Here is a 21,650-nt window from a genome sequence, read left to right as displayed (position 1 = left end):
CCTCAACCAGTGACTGCTAGCAATGGAAGGGACCACAGCAGAAAGTTGCAGATGATGTACAAGAAGTGTCTTACTGAACACTGGGAGGCTAGTCAAATTAATGGGGATGAGTCATTAGGAACAAAAGAAAGCAAAGGTGCCTGCAGTGTAAGAGTGAAGTTCAGGGAAGCACGGAATAGAAAATTCCATGACCATTTAGTGTTTTTTTTTTTATTAGGAAAATAATCTTTTAAATAAGAAAATTCTGCCAACTTTTCTTTCCTATCTGACTAGCTAGGGCGGAAAAAAGGCAACAGGTTTTACTGCTTCTGAAACCATGTGTTCCACACTTTATCAACAAGCATGGCTTCACCACTCAGCAGGCAGGAGGATGTGATCAGCAGCAAACACACACAGCCTCCCCAACAGTTTTCAAGTTTTCCTACCGTAAGAGGAGAGTAAAAGAATAGTCTTTTTCATACAAATTTCTGATTAACAATATAATCTAACAATTTTTCCCTCTGCTTGCAAAAGACAGAAATACTGATAAAGGCTTTCCAGTTGTCATTTACAGAGTCATACTCAGAAATTACTTGATAATTCTCACTGCACTTATGTATTACCTTGAATGGAAAGCACAAAACTTTTCTGAGCTTGTCCCTCTACATTTGAGGCCACACATGTATAGGTCCCACTGTCTAAAAGCTGAGAGCGAGCAATCTGAAGCTTGCTTCCACCAGACAGAACATGAAGTTGAAGATGATCGGAATTCTCTGTAAACATTAAAAAAAATAATAATTAAAAAAAAAAATCATTCCAAATTCCAAACAGGCCACTGAGAATTCCATTCAATTAACATAAGAATCTGTCTAGAGACAGATGAAGAAAAAACAAAATACAGATTGCAAACAGCATAGCAGTACCCCAAACTTGAGGGAGGGAGACAACACAGCAGAAAAGAGCATGATAGAATGTTACCTAGTGGTTTCCCATTCTTAAGCCAGACCAGTGTTGGTGGAGGAATTCCAGTAGCATCACACATGAAGGCAACAGGATTACTGATTGTTTCTACGATCAATTCTTCTTCAGAGCCTTCTATATTTGGTGGCACTGTAAGTTGAATGGAAGCAGTAAGAGCAGTTTGCTTAGGAATTATTTTTGTACACTGATTTTGAATTTCATACTCTACAATGTCTATGACATTATAATACATAAATACTGCAGATAATGTGGGGGTGTTCTCACCATAGACGTTAAGATGGAAATTTTTATCATCTCTCCCTGCAATATTTATGGCTTTGCACAGGTATTGGCCAGTGTCAGAAATCTAGAATAAAAATAATTAAAAAAACAAACACCTTACTACATAGATCTTATATTAATGCTATAGAATAGAGATATTAACAGCCTTTGCCAACTCAAAACTCTTTTCAAAGAATGAAAGGTCTCCAACAAATATATCTCCTACATCCAATTAGGTGGATAAACCTGTAAAGAACAAAATAATCACCTCCCAGTAGTGGCGGATGCAGCATCCCACAAGCCTACTTACCTCAGCACCCTTGATTCGCAATGTCTGCCCATCTGCTAAGATCTCCATATTTGCAGACTCTAAAATTATACGCCTGTTCTTGTACCAGGTGATGACTGGCGGTGGGATAGCACTGGCTTTACACTCTAACGTCACTGGGGTGCCAACTCTCACATTGAACACTGTCACTGAGGTTCCACTATGGTCTTTGATGCTTGGGGGGACTGAAGAAGAAGTTCAGAGTTACTTCTGCCTTAGTTATGTGAAGGAAAAAAAAACGACCAAAACGACTGTATTTTATCTTAGGAAAACAAATAAAAGAAAAACAAACAAACAAACCAAGGACGGTTAAGAAGCTCTTCTTCCAACTTTCCCCAGCCTGGTTTCTTGCAATACAAGTATATTCACCATCATCTGACAGTTTGGCTTGGGGAATCTGCAGAGTCCGAGCATCTGAAGTAAAAGCAGAAGTTCTGATATTTATTCTGTGGCTATGTTATCAGTTTCAAATGCTTTCTTAGAACTGTGTCCCCAACAGATTGAGCACAGGCATTACATTAATCTCAGATTCAAAAAAACACTACATTGCCATTGCTTTTGGGGATTTGTAAATCCATTGTCAAAGAATATAATTTTAGGACAGATTTCACTAGTGCTTTTACATCTGAACCGCTAATACCCCTTTTAGACCTGTTTATTTTATGGCTGCTAAACCCCTTCTGCTAACTTAACTATGCTCCTTTTCCCTACTTCTGTCACTATCCTAGCCTTTCTCCCCTAGCCTCCACTGCTTCCACCCATGAAGCTACTGCCTGTCCCCACATTGCTAATTTGCACAGTGTCTCGACTGCCATTAAGCAATTTCCACACCGGCACTTCAGTCTACGCTGTAATGCAGACCCCCAGCCACATAACAGCAGCAGGACAGGACTGAGCACCCCAACAAGTGATCTGCATGAGGTATCTTGGGCAGAAGATATGAAGCAAGAGCAAAAAAATGACACAGATACCATGAAATCACACTAAGTGAGAAACTTTGAATGGGTAAGGACATCTCAGAATGCAAGGATTTCTTCCTGAGAGTTCACTTAATCCCATTTCCCATAGAAGTCAATGGAAGAGTTGTTAAGTCTTCCTCAACTAAGCCAGCAGAATTCATCCTAGCCCACATCACTACTGATTGTTTCTTTGGACAGTGAGTCAGTGACTCAACTTCAATCAGTATCTCAGAGGACTTGTGTTACGTGACTTGCCTGCTAGACTTATTCCCACAGTTCATTTCAGTGCTTTCAGACTTCTAAAGAAGCCCATCCATTGACCAAGACATCAGTAAATGCTTTAAAAACACATCAGGTCAAGTGCTTTGTCTACTTACTGAAGCGATATTAAAAATATATGGGCTGCATATGTGGCTGTCACCCTTATCAACACAAAACAGACTGAAGTTGAGCCCAAAGGCTTCAGAAATAATTGAGATTCCTCACCAGGCACAATAAAAGTATTAGTATTAAAGCTGACAGATTTTCCATTCTTGAGCCAGCTGAGATCAGGAGGCGGAATGCCAGTGGCCTCACAAGTCAGAGAGACGAGATTATTCACTACGACAGTCAAATTCTCAGGATTAGCACCAACAACACTTGGAGGAACTGCAGAGAGAAATGCATTACCAGCATTTACTGCTTGATCAGCAAACAATATCCTGCAAAATCCTGACTTACTAATATAAAGCTGAATTGCTGAGCTTTGACAAAGGGCCTTGTTGCAAAAATATTTCACACCTTGCAATCAGATCCTCTGCTTTTTGGATGAATCTGGAAACCATTTCACCTGTAATCCTTCCCTGCTTGGGATTTACAAAGCCCAAGCAGCCAGAAAGAGATCCTACAATCCCTCATGAAAGTATTATCAATTTTAAAAGACTTTTCTCAGAAGACACTTGCTACTTAGGGCAGATTAAATTTTATCTTGCTGAGATATACAGAAGGGCTAAATCCCGTTTCTTGTTGAGACTGTATTGTTACTGTTCTTTTTGAAATATTTTAATTTCACATTATAATACAGATCCAAAAATGCTCCCTTCTGATATAGTCCAGAGTTCTTTTGTTAATAAGAAAAACCTGTTGCGTAACAGTGAGCTAAACAGTTTAAAATTCCTGTACACATAGAACGTTGTTCAAATGGGTGCATTTTCAAGCTTCCAAGTCTCAATACTGTTAAAGACAAGAATACTTTGACATCTGACCTTCCTACAAAAATTATTTAAAAAAAATAAATAATTGAACATCTCTTCTTTTTAATAAGTCCCAGGTTTTAGTTTCCATGTTTTTGCAGCGTGAATAATATAAAACACTTACGAGGAAAGCAAAAGCATGTTCTGGGTTCTACTGGGTGGAAAAATCATTCCCAAGAACATATGGAATCCTCTTCTTCAAAGACAGCAATTTTCATGTATTTTGAACCATATTCACCAGAGATATTTAAACAACATTATTTAAGAAGAACAGCACCAGATGCTGCCTTCGTTCTTAGTTAAAATTCTATTTCCCAAAAATACATTCCTAAATATACAAACTATACAATCTTGCCACTTTAATGCTGGTTTCTGTGATGACATACGTGCTTTCTGGCACATGAATGAAACAAAGCAGTCATTAAGCCAAGCTTATTGCTCCTCTGTGACACAACAAGAAGAGTTAATGTAAATGGGAGAATTTAGTCCACATTTTTCAACTTGAACTAACTGAGGGCTATTTCTCTCATCATGAGTATAAAATATTTCACTAAAATAAATGCCAAATTCTGATCTGATGATGTTTAACAGATATTTATATTTATTTACGTGTACAGCTACTTTCCCACAGGTGTGATTATTGACAGTGAGATTAAATACACATGGCCAAATCATAGAATCACAGAACTACCCAGGTTGGAAAAGACCTTGAAGATCATCAAGTCCAAATGTAAACCAACTTTTAATTAACTTTGTTTAAACTATATAAGCGATACATTTCAAATTCTGCAAGCTTCTGCCACATGCACAGAGCACTGACAAGCATGTCTCAGGTAATCAGCACAAGATAATTTCCAGTATGCTCAATATATTATACTTATTATACTTACCATGAACATTCAGGTTAAAATATTTCTTGGCCCTTCCAGCAATGTTTTCCACAACACAGACATACCTGCCAGTATCTGTTATTTGGGAATTCAAAATCTAAGAAAAAGAAACAAGACTGCTGTTGAGATAATACGTGTAAGACAACTTACTGTGTATACATAAAATTGTGGGGGCTCTCCAGAGAACCATCCTTTCTCCCCCCAACCCCACTCCCCCAAGGCATTTGAGGCTTATAAGCCTATACTGTTTTCTTTCATCTGGTTTTGTTTTGTTAAGGCCTTTGCAGTGTTTGGAAGAAGTGTATCTGAGAATTGATGCAACTTCCACTGCTGCTACTGTTTACAGGATCTCTTTTCTAATTCTGTACATCTCAAATTCCAGAAAACTCGATGTGCTATCTTTCACATTAAGTACACTGAAAATTAATAACAAAACTACTATTCATAAAATATTTGGAATAAATAAGAAAAAAAAAAAACAACTATTCTATATAGGTTTTTCTATATAGTTTTTACTTTTTCTTTTATACTGTAGCCCTGTCATGCTATGAAAACAGAAATCTGCTTTTTTTTTTTTTTTGTCCTTATCATTGATTTTTATTTGTAATGCTAAACATCACTTGAAGATTCACTTAGATACCTGCAATCTTCTTCCATTGGACAAAAAGCTATGTTTGTCATTTTCTGCTAGGAGATGGCCATCCTTCTGCCAGGTGACACTTGGAGAAGGACTGCCGCTTGTGACACAGTCCATCACTGCGACCCTGTTCTCAAGTACATTCACTTCTTCAGGCACATCACCATCTGCTCCACTGATGGACGGTGGTACTACAAAAGAACAACACATTGTAAGAATGCTGTGACTCAGCATATCCCTGCAGAATTCTTTTTAAGATACCAGAGCATGTGTTTGCACAAGGAAATGGTGAAACTCTCAGTGAATACACTGAAAGATAATAAAATCCCAAGAATACTTCAACTAGAATGAACCAAGGAGACTGCAGGAGAAATACGTTTATTCGCAGCAGCCATAAAGAAGAGGGGAAAACTTATCCTCCAGCCAGTCAGTCAAGTTCCTTGATCCCAGAACAAAGGAGGATTTCAAGGAGAATCTTCCTAACAGTAACTCAGTGCTTTAAGTGACTGATACAGAAATAAAGGTAGAGAAACAAGCATATCCTCAGGCAAAAACCTCATCAGACGGTGCAAGGAACTTACAAAAGCTGTCTGTGGAATATTTCTAAATAGATCAAAATAGATCATGCTGAATAGACTCTGCTGACGTTCAGTGGTTTATCTGAATCATAAATTCCCTTATGACTAGGAGTTTTGACTGAGAGTTTTGCAGATATTTTAGAAAATCATGATGAAAATCAGGGAATATGAAAATCTAGTATGAGTCAGATTTTTGAACTGGAAAATGGATAGGAAACAAAAGAAACCAAGATAAAAACAGGACTTTGATATAAACTTCTCGTTACAGTCAAGTGTGATAGTACTACTGCAGTTCAGTTCTAATCACAATAACCCATAAACATACAAAAATAGCAACATTACCATCACTTTCACATCACTCTATTTCTGCAAAATTAGGATCTTACATAAATATACAAAAATAAGAAAAGCAGGAAAGCTCACAGAGCACATGAACATCATAGTGAATGGAATCCTCTCCAGCTTCATTTACTGCCACGCACATGTATCTTCCAGCATCTTCAGCCTGCACTCGTGCAACCTGTAATACACGGCCTCCTGGAAGGGAAACACATTCATCATTTACATTTAAAAAAAATTTAAAAAATCAAGCAGTTTCCATAATTTCTATAACACATTACACTAGCAACCTGAGCAAGCAAGTTTATGAATGGCCAGCATTTGTCCTGAATTACAAGTAGTTATGGACTATTATTTCCTAGCTACTTTCTCTATTGGCCGATACTTGGAATTCAGGAATGTTCATACTGAAATGTTAGAAAAGGGCAGTTAATTCCATGGAAAAAGAACGATGTTCCTCTGTAATAAGGAGGAAGACAATATCCCCACCACAGCACTTCTTTACACACCCCATCCAAAACCATCCACTACACAGAAAGGCCTCCCTTTTTGTGCTCTCAGCATTGTTAAGTACCTCTCTCTCTTTTCCATGTGAGGTTAAGTAAGCGTTCATGTGTGCCTCCGGTGGCGCAGCGGTAGAATTCCCGTTTGCAACACCAGGGGGCCCGGGTTCGAATCCCCCCCTGTGGAGCAGGGGGTAGAAGTGCCGCTCTGCTACACAGAGGGCTCGAATCCCGGGAGTTGGACTCGATGATCTCTAAGGTCCCTTCCAACTCGCACAATACTATGATACTATGATATGATGATATGATTCTGCTACTGTAATATTTTTATGCCTCTGTCCCTAGTTGAGAGGCTTTCCTACTTTAACTGTGATTAAAGAAATCAGGAACACACCAGGGAGAAGATACTTTATGGTTCAATACAATGGTCATATTCACACTACAATTTAAATGAGTAAAGGAAACAGCTTGCTTAAGTCTGAACACTGGAAAGAAGATTATCCAGTCAGTAAAGTCTAAAAGAACATTAACACAATGTGCCGAATGGGAAAAGTTATTAAAATATAGTGCTAGTACTAACACCATTTCTTAAGGTCATAGTTTGACACACTCACCTGGTAATATCAGTACTTTATCACTAGAGCTCAGAAGATAGCCATTTTTATACCATGTAAGAACTGGAGGAGGAACTGCATCAGCCTCACAGTACAGCGAAAGGGAATTGTTGACAATCACATTTTTATTTTCTCCAGTTCTTCCTGTATCTACCATGTTACCAGCTTCCCATTCTCTATAAGGCTTTTGGAAACTAGGAGGAACTTTGATCAAAGATGGAAAAAGTTAGAATTTTACTGCAGAAATTACTAGTTATGAATTCAAGAGAAGAAAAAGAGTGTAGTTGTTAAATAGCAATAATAAAAATTAACTGTATTAGATTAACCTCCCCCATCTAGATTTCCCAGGAAATTTCTAGTTCTTTTCATCAGAATGAAAAATTGAGCAATCCACTGAACATCTTTTGAAGGCTAATAAATAACAATGTAGAGGATCTGTAACAAAACCCAGAAGTAATTATTGTTGATTAATACCCTAAGTAGTAAACCAGCTGGTTTCAATTCAGTTCTAATTTTGTCTAAATTTTGAGAAATGCCTAGTTTTTACAATATGCTGGGTGAGTGTGCACATGCTTGTACTTACATGCTGTCTAAGTACACAGGATGCTAACATCCTGGGCCTGCAAGTACTCATTATAGGTAATAAAAATATGACATCTCAACTGCATTAAAAAAAAGACTAGCTTACAATAAGAGGAAGATCAGTTACAACATGATTCCACTAACTTCAGAAAATCTGTATATGTCACAACTACTGAAAGAATCAAATCTCACATTTCTTAAAGCTGAACAAAATGTATGGGTAGCAAAATCACACAGAACACAAGGATTGAATTAGACCGGGAAGGTCTGAAAAACACAAAATTATAAATAATTTCAACATCCTAGAACATTTTTAAAAAAGGTCTCATACAACAACAACAAAAAGCATTTTATTAGCTTAACTTTGTTTACCTTGTATATTTATATCAAATTCCATTTCATCCTCTCCAGCAATATTGGATGCCAGGCAAGTGTAACGTCCAGTATCTGAAACCTGAGCCTCTGTAATCTGCAGAGTATGGCCACTGGCTTGGATAACGATACGATCATTGGGTTTAAGAGGCTGTAATGTAATTTTACACATAAATTATTAACATTAATTAGAAGTAGTCATATTTGCGAAAGCAGTACGACATTACCTCTCCTGGTCAAATTCAGATGGTTTCAAAATCCTTCCTAAGACAGTATACTGGCAGTAAGAACTTTATTTTTGTTATTCCCTCTGCTTTGACAACACCTACATCAGAACGTGTTTCAATACCTGTTAATGCTGCCAGCAAGGCCCCCCCCTTTCAATAAGCGTAAAGGAAGCAGATGATTAGGACATCACTTAGGGAACAGTCTCAAGCCAAATGCTCTTAGGATGGCATCCTTAGCCACAGGTAGTACAGGGGAAGGAATGCTTTCCTCTGCCAGACAGCAGCAAGACCAGATCTTCTCTCATCTGTCCCTCCTACATGATGATGGAAAACAGGTCTCCATAAGCCTTACAGCCTGACCCAGCTTGTTCTACGATCATGTGACCATGAAGACCTAATGAGGACAGGGCATGAGCAAAAATCTCAAGCTGCAGCAGTGCAAAGGTGTGCACAGGATTAGTGGTTCTGTCCCTACAAGTTTCATCTCACATGACAGCAGGAATAGCAGCAGCATAGCCTGTTTCTCTCAGTAATGAAAACGCTAGGGAGTCAGCTCACAATACAGTGCCTGCCAAGGACAATCCAGTCCAGGGATGTGAATAAAAGCCCTTTCCCCGGGCGGCCCTAGGAAGAAGTTGCTGAAGGATCCCATTGCTTTGGTGACAGCGGTAAGCTGCTTATGGACTCTGTCCTTTTGAGGCCTGTTCAGTTCTCACTGGCAACAGAAAAAGCAGAGCCAGGAGGGCTGAGAATTACAGCAGATGCTCAGACTAGGCAGAGTGCAGATGCAACCTCTACTGTGACACCAGGCTATTCCTGCACACTCAATAAATTCAGAGAGAATTTCCTGCTGCAGAGCTGCACCTGTCTGCCACACAAGGGCTTGCCAAAAGCCAAGGAAGAACTGCTCTGTTCTCCCGCCTGACAAAAGAGTGGCACTGCTTTTGTTAATTACAGCCAATTAAAGCAAGTACTTCTCCTTTTTCAGGGTGAGGCCACTGAGAAGGCTGTGTGTGGCAGGAGCTTAAGGAGCCCTGCCAGCACCCAGTGGGAGGGTCTGCAACTTGTACAAGGGCAGCACTACAAGGAACCAAATGCAGGGCTGCTCTGCATTTGGGGAAACCAAGCAAGAGCAAAGCTGCACGTGGAAATGCCACAGGGTGCTGCTTTCAGGCAGGGTGCTCCCTCCTCAATACACAAGCCACAGCAGGCCCTAGGAATGACAGCTCTGCTGTTTCCATTGCACTATCAAGCACCTTGAAACACAAGTGAGCACTTGCAGAGATTTGGTCAACAGCAAACAAGATATGAGGTGTGATTCCACCAACAGGAGCACAGGAGAGATGAATTCCTGATGACTTCAGCAGTAAAGGTGAGCCTTATTTTAAACACCCACTAATGGTGATAATAAAACTGCAGCTTTTCCTGTAGGAAAGCCACCCACTAGAAGTAAATAAGGTAGCAACTGGCCTGTCCATCCTTGTACCAGCTGATGGCAGCAGCAGGAACGGCATGTGCTTCACACTCCACAGTAAGGCTATGGTTGATTTTGATCTTCATCTCCTTAGGGGAGAGACCCATCTCTGGGACATCACCTCTGTTAATGGTGGGTGGAACTGCAAGGAAACAGGGGGAGGGAGAGAGACCCTCTTGAGGGACTGCTTTATACAGCAAATCAAAATTAACTGGGAAAAGGGAAAAGCCAGACAATAACTTGAGAAGTGCATTTCCCTTGTAATTTGCCTCTTCCCCACAGTTGAGCAAAGGCAATTCAGCTGCATTCAAGATTTTTGAAATAAAAAGTTACCAGAGCCTTACCTAGCCACCGTGCTTTGTTACTTGTTTGGCTTGAGTTCTACAAAGCTCAGTGCAATGCAGTCATTATAAAGCACTTCAATGTAAACTAATGTTCTCAGCAACATACATTTGAAGTAAAGTCCACACTCAGATTAGGTGGTTAAAATTCAACATTTCCATTCCACTAAAACCTCAATGTTGCAAAATCCTGTTTCTTTCTGAATCAGAATGAACACAGCATTTCAAAATTCTTAACCAACCCCATGCCATGGTCTCAAAGTATCTTTTTAATTACTATAAATGCTTTCAAAGCATTTTCCCTTCTTTTTTTCAGTGGAAAGTTTTAAATTTCTCTAATGCTGACAGTACTGTAATAACTGACAGTTGGAATGGCACTGGCAGGGAACTGGGTGGAAATGTTGTGTTGCTATATTGTCAGATTTCAGTTATGAACTCTCCACATTATTCCAAGTCCAGGGGGGCCTTATTAACAACTTTGTGCAATTAAAATAACAGTACAATTACTGTAAGGGCGCAAATCAATCTCCAATTCAAACTGAAATGTTAGCAATTTCAAAGCGAGAGAGATGAGAAGCCACGCTTGACTGAGCCTGCAATGAAAAAGCTTGAGTATTAAAACATAATACTAAGCACAAATGCCCAGATTACAAAGTGCTGTCAGGACAGCTTGAATGGGAGAACTTTTGTGCACATACTAAAATCTCCTGTTTTACCTTTCTCAAGAAAGTTTTCCATTAGAATTTAGGGGTCCCCTCCCCATCTGTTTTTCTAACATTCAGATTCTCTGCTCACACCTCCTATTGTGCTGCATTTGTCTGATTAACCATAACCATAATCAAAAACATCTCAAAAGAAACTGAAGCGCATAATTTCTTAAACATCTTCCCCTGGATGGTACACAGATTTTTGGCTCAAGAGCAGCACTTGCAAAGGATACAACAACTACATTTTCCAGTGCCTGTCCTAAAGCAATGTCATGAGCAAATGCAGTTGCTTGCTAAAATAACTAAGAGAAATCCTTTTGTACACCAGGACAGGTAACACAGTGAAAAGAACGCAAAAAGCAATTAACAGTGGAAGCATTTCCTTACTGTAGACTTTCACTTCATAGTGTTTCAAAGTTTCTCCAGCCTCGTTTGTGGCTATACAGGTATATCTTGCAGCACTGTGCTTCTGAGCACTTAGAATCTGAAGGGTTCGACCACCTGCCAAAAAAGATCACTCCTTAATAGCATCTAAGTTATAATCCTGCTGGCCTATTATTTAAATGATTTTGCAACATTTTTTATATTTTATATTTATATTTTACATTTTATATTTAAATGATTTTTGCAACCAAATACCTTGGTCTCCGTTCTGCTCTGTAATAAATTATTAGAGTATAACCTCCAGGAGAGCTTTGGATCACAACTCCTGTTGATTATGGGCTTCTTGAAAACTTGTTAAAATTGATTTTTACAAACAAACAAACTTCTTGAAGATGTTTAGACAGAAAGGAGTGACTTAGGATTCTGTACTTCATTCACAGGAAAAGGAAAGCAGGCATTAGCACTGAGACAAAACAAGTGCAGACTGTTCAACATAAAGTGTGTGAACTGCTTTTCTGCTTCCGCGTAGCATTTAATGCAACAGAGATCCCTAACTTCCTCTAGAGAACCGATAAAAGCAATGTGTAAAGAACGATAAAAGCAATGTGACAGTGTTAAAATGAATGATCAGCCAGACTTAAGACTTCAGGTGACCACTATAACACTGACATACATCATTTGTCTTTCCATAGGATTTATTTATTAATTAATAATAATTATAAATTAATTAATTAATAATAATTAATTGAAAGTAATTAATAGATTGCCTGAATTCTCAGCGATGAATTACAATTTAATTTAGCTGTAGCTCTTTTCAGACTGTGGCCCTAGTAATTTCTGCCCCATTCCTCACTATCAATGCCAGCACCACTCCTCCCCTGAATGGCTGCAGTTAATAATGCTAAAGTGCTTGTTCATCTATGCTACTTCCATATTTCAAGACAAGATTTTTCCTTTCCTGCACATCGTAGGTACAGGAGGTAACAATTACTCCACAAATTAGAAATAGCAAGCTTCTAACTACATGGAAAACAAAAATGCCACTTCATTCTTTTTCACTAGCTTAGCTGTTTTTCTCTTGCTCCATCTAGTTCATTTCCCCACTTAATTTTAAGTTATTTACATTCATTAGTAACTGCAATGAACTTGCTACAGAACAACAGGATGAATACCTGAACACAAACATAAGTAATGAGTCAGTTAATTGTGAAGCACTTAAAGAATGGAACTGGAAGTACAAATACAGTACAAATGTACTTCATAGAAATACATTCTTTGATTTATCAAAAAAGTTTTGTGACAGTCAGTAAACAGTAGAATTATGTTAACTATCAACAAGAACAAACAAATTACCTGGCAAAATATGGATATTTCTGTTTGATTCTAAAAGATTACCATCTTTCAGCCAGGTTATTGTAGCTGGAGGATATGAATAAGCTTCGCAAACAAGAGATGTTGGTCTGTTGAGGATAACCGTGACTTCTTCTGCACTTGCATGGCTGTCTGCACCCACAATGGTTGGAGACACTAGGAGCAACAAAATCATTAACAAGAGGAAGGATTCCTCTGAAAAGCCATTTTTCTGTTCAGAAAATCTAGAGATCTGGTTTCTGCCTCAGGTAGCTGGGAGGCAATCCTATCAGATGCAGTGAGACCCTATGCAGTTTTGTCCTATAGTTAACAGTCAGCCCATGTCAGTGGACTCCATGCACCCCTAGCTCTTGTCTAAGACAAGCCACCGGGAAGCCCACAACTTCTTGCACAGCAGCTGGCAGTCACTGCCTGATGAACCTCTGACCAGTAGAACTGGTAGGTATGTGCCCAGGAAATGAGGATGAGGAAAACAAACTTGCTATCGTTTTCATTTGGTTATGCAATAACCTTCATGAAAGAAAGCAAACTGCAGATGGTTGCAGTTCTTACAAAAAGATAACAACTGAAAAGTACTCTTCATATACTCTCTTCCCTGAGCCCACATACAGTCCTGCTCAACATCCTGTTACAGCTCTGCCTGTTCGAGCTCTATCACAGAATCATAGAATCATAGAATTACCCAGGTTGGAAAAGACCTTGAAGATCATCAAGTCCAACCGCAGCCTAACCAGTACCCTATCTCTAAAAAACCTCTGCTAAATCATATCCCTGAGCACCACATCCAAACGGCTTTTAAACACATCCAGGGATGGCGATTCAACCACCTCCCTGGGGAGCCCATTCCAGTCCCTAACTATCCTTTCTGTAAAGAAGTTCTTCCTAATATCCAACCTAAACTTGCCCTGGCGCAACTTGAGACCATTTCCCCTCGTCCTGTCACATGCCACTAGTGAGAAGAGACCTGCCCCACTCTCACTGTAAGAACCTTTCAGGTACTGGAACAGCACAATAAGGTCTCCCCTCAGCCTCCTTTTTATCAGACTAAACAGCCCCAGCTTCCTTAGCCTCTCCTCTTAAGAATGATTCTCCAAGCCTTTAAAAGTCTCGTTGCCCTTTTCTGGACCTGCTCCAGTACCTCCATGTCTTTCTTGTGCTGAAGTGCCCCAAACTGGACACAGTACTCGAGGTGAGGCCTCACCAATGCCAAGTACAGGGGCAGGATGACTTTCTTAGTCCTGCTCACCACACCATTCTTGATGATACAAGCCAGGATGCCACTGGCCCTCTTGGCCGCCTGGGCACACTGCTGGCTCATATTCAGCCAACCAAGCCGACTCAATTCAGCACACCAAGGTCCCTTTCCATCTGGGAGCTTTCCAGCCACACTTCCCCAAGCCTGTAGGGTTGCCTGGGGTTGTTGTGACCAAAATGCAGAACCTGACACTTGGCCCTATTGAAACTCATTCTGTTTACCTTGGCCCATCGATCAAGTCAATCCAGGTCCCTCTGTAGTGCCCTTCTCCCCTCAGGCAGATCAACACTCCCTCCCAGCTTAGTGTTGTCTGCAAACTTACTGAGGGTGCACTCAATCCCCTCATCCAGATCATCAATGAAGATGTTAAACAGAAGCGGCCCAAGCACCGAGCCCTGGGGGACGCCACTTGTGACCGGCCACCAACTGGATTCCACTCCATTGACCACAACTCTCTGGGCCCAGCCATCCAACCAGTTCTTCACCCAGCAGAGCATGCGCCCATCCAAACCACGGGCAGCCAGCTTCTCTACCAGAATGTTATGGGGGACAGTGTCAAAGGCCTTACTGAAGTCCAGGTAGACCAAGTCGACAACCTTCATCTACCAAGCGAGTCACCTTGTCATAGAATGAAATCAGGTTAGTCAGGCAGGATCTACCATTCATAAACCCATGCTGACTAGGCCTGATCCCTTGGCTGACCTTTAGTTCATCCATGATGATATGGCACTGAGGTGAGACTGATGGGCCTGTAGCTGCCAGGATCATCTTTCCAGCCCTTTTTGAAGATGGACGTCACATTTGCCAGCCTCCAATCCACCGGGACATCCCCAGTCAGCCAAGACTGATGAAAAATTATGGAGAGTGGTTTGGCGACCACATCCGCCAACTCCCTCAGCACTCTAGGGTGCAACCCATCCGGCCCCATGGACTTATAAACATCCAGTTAATGAAGCAGGTCCAGAACCATCTCTTCGCAGATCACGCAGGGCTTGTTTTGTTCCCCTTTCCCATCTACCAGTGTAGGGGGCTGTGTTCCCAGGGAGTTACAAGCGTAACGATTGAAGACCGAGGCAAAGAAGGTATTAAGTACCTCAGCCTTATCCCAATCCTCAGTGACCAAGTTGCCCTCAGAATCCAACGAGGAATGGAGATTTTCCCTAGCCTTCCTCTTGGCGTTGATGTGTTTATAAAAATATTTACTATTCTCCTAAACCTTAGCAGCCAAGCTCAGTTCTAGCTGCGCCTTGGCCTTCCTAATTTTCTCCCTGCACAGCCTCACTACAAACCTGTAATCCTCATAAGTAGCTTGCCCATTCTTCCAGAGACCGTAAACCCTCTTCTTGTTCTTGAGATCAAGCCAAAGCTCTCTGGTCAGCCAGCCCGGCCTCCTCACCCATCGTCTCATCTTTTGCAATTTTGGGACAGTCAGCTCCTGCGCCTTTAGGACTATTTCCTTAAAGTATTCCCAGCCTTCCTGGGCTCCCACACTCTCCAAAGTTACCCCCCAGGGGACCCTCTCAACCACAGTCCTAAGGAGGTTGAAGTCCGCCCACTGGAAGTCCAAGGTGGTAGTTCTGCTGACTCCCCTCCGCAGTTCGACAAGGATCAAGATATCTAGCATTTCATGATCACTTTGTCCCAGACAGACTCCAACCTTTACATTCCCCACCAGACCATCTCTGTTAACAAACAGCAGGTCCAGAATTTTGTTTCCCCTCATCGGCTCCTTCACCAACTGTGTCAGGAAGTTATCTCCCACACACTCTAGGAACCTCCAAGACTGTTCCCTGTCTGCTGTACTGTAATTCCAGCAGATGTCTGGGAAGTTGAAATCCCCCACCAGAACGAGGGGGAGTGACCTCAAGACCTCCCCCAATTGCCTATAAAGCATCTCATCCACCTCATCATCCTGGGTAGGTGGCCTGTAGCAATCTCCCACAATAACATCAGTATTGTTGGCCTTGGCTTTTATTCTGATCCATAAGCTTTCAACTCTGTCATCACTGTTATTGATTTCCATGCATTCACAGACTTTTTTAACACAGAGAGCTACACCACCGCCTTTCCTACCTAGCCTATTTTTTTAAAAAGTTGGTAGCCCTCAATCACTGCACTCCAGCTGTGGGATTCATTCCACCATGTTTCCGTGACGGCAACTATATCAAATGGCCTCCAGCTCCTCTTGTTTATTACCCATGCTGCGTGCATTAGCATAAAGGCACCTGAGCTTGGCCTCCTTGCGATCAGCAGCAGCCCTAATAGCCTTGTGTCTACTATTAGGTGTTTCCACAGCCACCAGCTTGACACCAGCCCTCATGTTTTTCCTACAAGGGGGTGAGTCACCCTCCTCCTTCACCAAGGGCCAGGACCTCGGGGGCTCACCCCTCTCCTGCAAGCACAGGGACATTGCATATAGTTTCCTTTTTGGTGGCCCCAGCTACAGCCCCACACCCCATCATAACTAGTTTAAAGCCCTCTGGATGAACCTACCCAATTCTCTTCATAAGATCCCTTCTGACTGGTGGGATCCAAGGTCAAAAAACCCATATAAAACTCTATACCGGTTAAAGAACAGAACTGCTGTTTCTATTCACCTATGGTTATTTATCACTTACTCAGCCATTAAACCTTAGTCAGTCAGACAACTATTTTAATTAAAAGACTACACAATCCCAAGGTGATTTTTTTTTTCTGAAATTATTATTTTTTCTGCAAGAGCCGGGGTATCTGCCTTACCAAGTACATTAAGACTGTAACTTTTACTCTTATCTCCAGCTGTATTGGATGCAACACATGTATATCTTCCTGTGTCTGAGACTTGAGCATTGGTGACTTCCAGGAAACGTCCACTGAACAGAAATTTGTGATCTTTGTCCTCCATTAGAAGCTGCCCATCCTTTATCCAGGTGATCTGTGGTACAGGATTCCCTTAATGGAGTAAAAAAAACCTGCAAATATTAGCTGCTGCATAGCTTCAAGGATATAACAAAGTTTCTGAATAACAGAAAAATACAGCTTTGAATGTGTTTTTAAAATATATTCTTTAGAGAGAGGTTCTGAAATACATATTCTACGCCTTTGAACCTCCTGAAGGTATATCTCCATTTAAATTCTACAGGAGAAGAAATGCACATCATCTCTTGTTTTCATTTGATGCAACCTTCACAACAAGATGTGCCTACTGCCACACGCAGGAAGGCTAAACCAGGAACTCAGAAATTCCACTCAAGTGAAAATTGTACTCAAAACACCCTGGTTAGAACCAGTGAAAACTGAGACCACAGGATGAGTAAAAGTAATATAGTGTAAATTTACCTATCACTTCACACGTTAAGGTAACATTGTTCTTCTCTTTCACTTTCACATCTTCCTGCTTATCTTCATCCACAATCCTTGGAGGCACTGGAATCATATAAGGAGATAACATCAATTATTATTTACAAACAACTTAAACACAGCAAAGGTTTATTCATGCTCTACGTGTCAAGGTATACTTCTCTTAAGAACATAAATCAACAAATGGCTCAGATCTACCAGAAACAATTCCAGATGTGAGACAGCGTAGAACTGGCCTGCTAGAACAACAAGTATACCTCTTTTCTGCACCCCTTAACATACTTGTTCATCAATAGGACAGGAGAGGACCACGGACCCTGAATGGACTCACCTCACTGCCTCATGTCTTGAGAGCTAGATAGAGATTCAGAGTGCTGAAGTGTATTCCTGTATTTCTGAGTATGGTCAGCAGGGCAGTGGTGGTGAACATTTGTATTGTCACTGAGGGTAGGCTTGATTTTACACACCAGTAGGTTTTATAAGCTTGTAAGCAAATTCCTTCACTTGTATTAAGGAGCAAATGATTCATTTGCGCAAAACAATGTGATTACGTTTAAGAGTTGTTTGTTTCCCTATATTAATTGAAAGCATTCATCTAGAACCATAGGGAAATAATTGATTTTTAAAAACTGGGCAGAAAAAGCTTGTCTGCCCACACACCACATGTTTTTTACTTACCAGCATGCTCAAAGCAATACATCAGATTACCAAGCGGATGAATAAAGGCAGAAATATGTTTGATTCAAATACAGCTGCCATACAGTCAACTGAACACATTACATGGTTTTAAAGACATCTTGCTGCAGGTTAAATCATGTTTCTCCAAAAAAAAAAAAAAAAGATAAAATCATATAATAAAAATACCTATCCACATCCCAAACAGCTGTGTTTAAAAAAAAACTCTTACTGTATGACTGACCACTTTGCTTCCAAAGAATCCTGGTCACTAGGACTATGTGGACTAATGCATTACTGGATGAGAGGGTCCAGACTGTCAGTGTGCTGGCAAGGAGTCTCTCAGACCAACAAACCTTCAGATCAACTATTTCTTTCAAAACAGAGACATTTGTAGATTCAAGACAAAGTAAGATGGAACCAGAAATGAAGCAGACTTGAAGTGCTATGCAATGAAAAGGAGGCCTGTAACTCTAAGAAAGTAACCCAATCTCCAAGAGATTTTGGAAAGCGTTATAACAAAACTGATGGACTACACAGGCAGACAATACTTCTAAATAAAAATGTAAACTTTTAACCTAGATAGAAGGCCTATTAAGAGAGGAAGTAAAATGCATTCAATGTATCTTGACCTACCTGGAAGTAAAGGTTTTGACAACTAAGAAGCATTATAATATGCAAATTCATTCTCAGCAGTGAAAATCAATATGTTATATTGAATCTTCCATTAAAGTACAAGCTTGAGTGAAGAAGAAAAACTAAAAAAAGTTTAGAATTTCACTTGATTAGAATGGCAAAGGTGCTACTTCAGATGGCTAGAAGTGTGTTTCTGAACAGGACACTTGGTGAGAGTAGCAGTAGCAGAACACTGCATGCAGGAAGATGTGGCCAGTATTGGCAATCTTATGAACTCGTGATACAGTTCTGAACAAATTCCTTTCTGTGACTGTATAAGCAATGCAATATAGACTTGGAATAAACATTCTAGTGCTCAGTCACAACAAGACAAAGGTACTTCAATGGGTGGAGGAACTAGACAGGAGAAAAATATTATCTAAGATCATAGAAGTCAGGATATAAGTCCAGCAAGAAGTAATTATCCATAAATAAACAGAGCAACTCATCACATAGGCCCCACAATAATACAGGAGGTTGTCAGCATATTAATTTCAGATTCAGACAAGGTCAGAGCAAACATTCTGCAAATGTAGAAGTACTAAGATAACCAAGGTTGCCTGAAAACTGTCCAGCCTGTTGCACTTCCTATACGCTAATTCAGACAACACTGTGATATCCCTGTATGGTTCTTATTTACAGGGAGTTGGTGAATAATCTGTGTCACCATCAGGCCACACTCCTGTAACTTTCCTCTAGAAAGACAAATTTTGGGGGGAAGAGAGGGAGGATAGGGAAGAGGAGATTGAACAGTGGAATTTTTCACTTAGCCCACTTGAAATCACCTTCACAGTGCATTTTTTTCTTCAAGTCAAACAAAGCTTGTACAAAATCCATGCAAGAGAAATTTCCAGAACCCTCTTGAATACCCTGCTACTAAAACACTGCAAAGAAAAGCTACAATGAACGCTTTTCAGTGTTTAGCCACCTCTTCCATGCTACCTGGCTTACATTTCCATGAGCTCATCCAATAAACATGGACAGATATGAATATAAATTATCACACAGAGAAAACAAGAGAAACAGGTAACATTCAACACCTTTGAGAAAAAAAACTTTAGGCAAATTATATATAATAATGCCACAATACACTTTCTATCAGTCCTGTTAATTATTGATAGAAATAATAAATAGCCACTAATCCAAAGAGCAGTCCTTTCTGAGGGGAAAAAATAATAAAAAATAAGTAATGTAAAGGAATTAGACATTAAAGGTTCTGAACAGCCATCTAAAAACCCTGCTGAGCTTCCATAACAGGCTAGGATCACCCACTACACTTATCTTACACACTTCACAGAACCAATCAGAGCATTTAATTTCCCTGCAAGTCCTGGATTTTTCTCTACATCTTTGTTGCAACAAACGACTGCCGTCACAGAACTCAGCTGCACACTTTTATACCCAGTGCTGCATAACAGTGCTCATCTTGATCATGAGTTGCATCCTTCTGCTTTCAAGCATGAGGTACAAGAAATTCACAGATTTAGTTTAACATGGCTATCATGGGCTGTAGTTTTCTCTTGACTTCAGATCAGCTTAAGGGTTAGATTGGATGTAAGGGGAAAGTTCTTTACTATGAGAGTGGTGAGGTGCTGGAACAGCCCAGAGAGGCTGTGAATGCCCTTTCCCTGGAGGTGTTCAAGGCCAGGTTGGATGGGGGCCTGGGCAGCCTGGGCTGGTATTGAATGTGGAGTTTGGTGGCAGGGGGGTTGCAGCTTCGTGATCCTTGGGGTCCCTTCCAACCCAAGCCACTCTGTGATTCTATTATTCATGTCATCTTCCTTTCAAGTAGAGTGGGGAACCAGCAGGGAACCAACCTGACTGAGAACAAACCTGGCCAGGAAGAAAAACAAAAACTCACTTTTCATATAATGCAATTCAATTTGTTTATTACCTCCAAGGAATAGTGAATCTTTGAGCAACAAGAACCTGAAGAGAAGGTGGAAGTCTGGCTGCCAGTATCCCCCAGACTTTGATCAGACTGAAACAGTAACCTAATTGAAGCCAGAGGTACAGTGACATAGCACCTTATTAGAAAAGAAGCAACAAACCATCAAAACATACATAGCTCCCAGTCATTCTTAATTATGTATGAAGAATCCTAAGTTTTAAGAACTTCTTACAACTTCTAAAAATACAGTAAATCTATACATAGAAGCAACTTTATAACCTCACTTTCAGATCACATTATTAGATGCACTTTTCCCCCCACTAAGGGTATATGTTTGGTTACATACATTTTTTTAACAGCAGCAAAGCATAGTACATTGCCTTACTTTTTCTTTTTCCACTGCAGCAAAACTATCACATTCTTACCTAGAACAGAAAGGTAAAAATCCTTTCTCGCTTTTCCTGCAGCATTGGTCACCACACACGTATAGTGCCCTTCATCTGATGCAGTTGTATGTGTCAACCGAAGCATTCTACCTCCTGAGGCCAAAAATACACAATTGTTAAAGCCCTGCAATACACTCCCAAATACATTCCCTAACTGGAACTAGCGCAGACAATTTTGTATGTTTTGGTAAAATTTACAGGCATATTCTCCTCTTTTTAATGTGCTTAGTTTTGTTGAACAAACAGTAAGAGAAACTGACTGACCATACTCCTGCTTCTTTCATTTCTCTGCTTCAATGTTAAGTATTTATAGATTTGTATTTAACATTCATAGAACTATTTTTTCTACTCAGTAACTTTCAAATTTCCCCCACCCCCTCCCCCCCCCTTTTTTTTTAAAACGCTCAAGTGAACTTTGATACATTGAGACATCTGTCAAGAAATTAACCGGGAAAGCCAGAAATATGGCTTCATTCCATGCCACAGGCCAAACAGTTACCACACTTTCGACTCACATATGTAACATTCGGTAGCAACTTTCCTGGTGTACATTGGCTGTTTACCAGGCACTGCAACCAATCTGGATTGCTACAAACTTCCTTGTGTGGAA

General features: G+C 40.4%; 1 protein-coding gene across 6 annotated transcripts in view; it reads right to left on the bottom strand.

The window, feature by feature from the left end:
• The window catches only part of HMCN1 (hemicentin 1), a 183,331-nt gene that overhangs the window by 50,573 nt on the left and 111,108 nt on the right, over window positions 1-21,650 (bottom strand). For all 6 annotated transcript variants that reach the window (XR_011904486.1, XM_072343169.1, XM_072343164.1 and 3 more), the window contains exons 47-63: window positions 21,020-21,133; window positions 17,333-17,419; window positions 16,754-16,945; window positions 12,742-12,915; window positions 11,392-11,505; window positions 9,953-10,098; window positions 8,256-8,406; window positions 7,302-7,505; window positions 6,269-6,382; window positions 5,271-5,458; window positions 4,631-4,727; window positions 2,995-3,156; window positions 1,850-1,963; window positions 1,532-1,734; window positions 1,225-1,306; window positions 958-1,089; window positions 603-752 (exon numbers count right to left, since the gene is read on the bottom strand). Coding sequence is in view for 5 of the 6 variants with exons in the window: in XM_072343169.1 (XP_072199270.1) it covers window positions 603-752; window positions 958-1,089; window positions 1,225-1,306; window positions 1,532-1,734; window positions 1,850-1,963; window positions 2,995-3,156; window positions 4,631-4,727; window positions 5,271-5,458; window positions 6,269-6,382; window positions 7,302-7,505; window positions 8,256-8,406; window positions 9,953-10,098; window positions 11,392-11,505; window positions 12,742-12,915; window positions 16,754-16,945; window positions 17,333-17,419; window positions 21,020-21,133 (2,424 nt within the window). In the remaining variant the exon portion in view is untranslated. The remainder of the gene's footprint in view (window positions 1-602; window positions 753-957; window positions 1,090-1,224; window positions 1,307-1,531; window positions 1,735-1,849; window positions 1,964-2,994; window positions 3,157-4,630; window positions 4,728-5,270; window positions 5,459-6,268; window positions 6,383-7,301; window positions 7,506-8,255; window positions 8,407-9,952; window positions 10,099-11,391; window positions 11,506-12,741; window positions 12,916-16,753; window positions 16,946-17,332; window positions 17,420-21,019; window positions 21,134-21,650) is intronic.

This window comes from Excalfactoria chinensis, chromosome 8, assembly GCF_039878825.1.
Source record: "Excalfactoria chinensis isolate bCotChi1 chromosome 8, bCotChi1.hap2, whole genome shotgun sequence".
Lineage (NCBI taxonomy): Eukaryota > Metazoa > Chordata > Aves > Galliformes > Phasianidae > Excalfactoria > Excalfactoria chinensis.
Note: the sequence above shows the minus strand (reverse complement) of the source record. Positions and strands in the feature narration are given on the sequence as shown.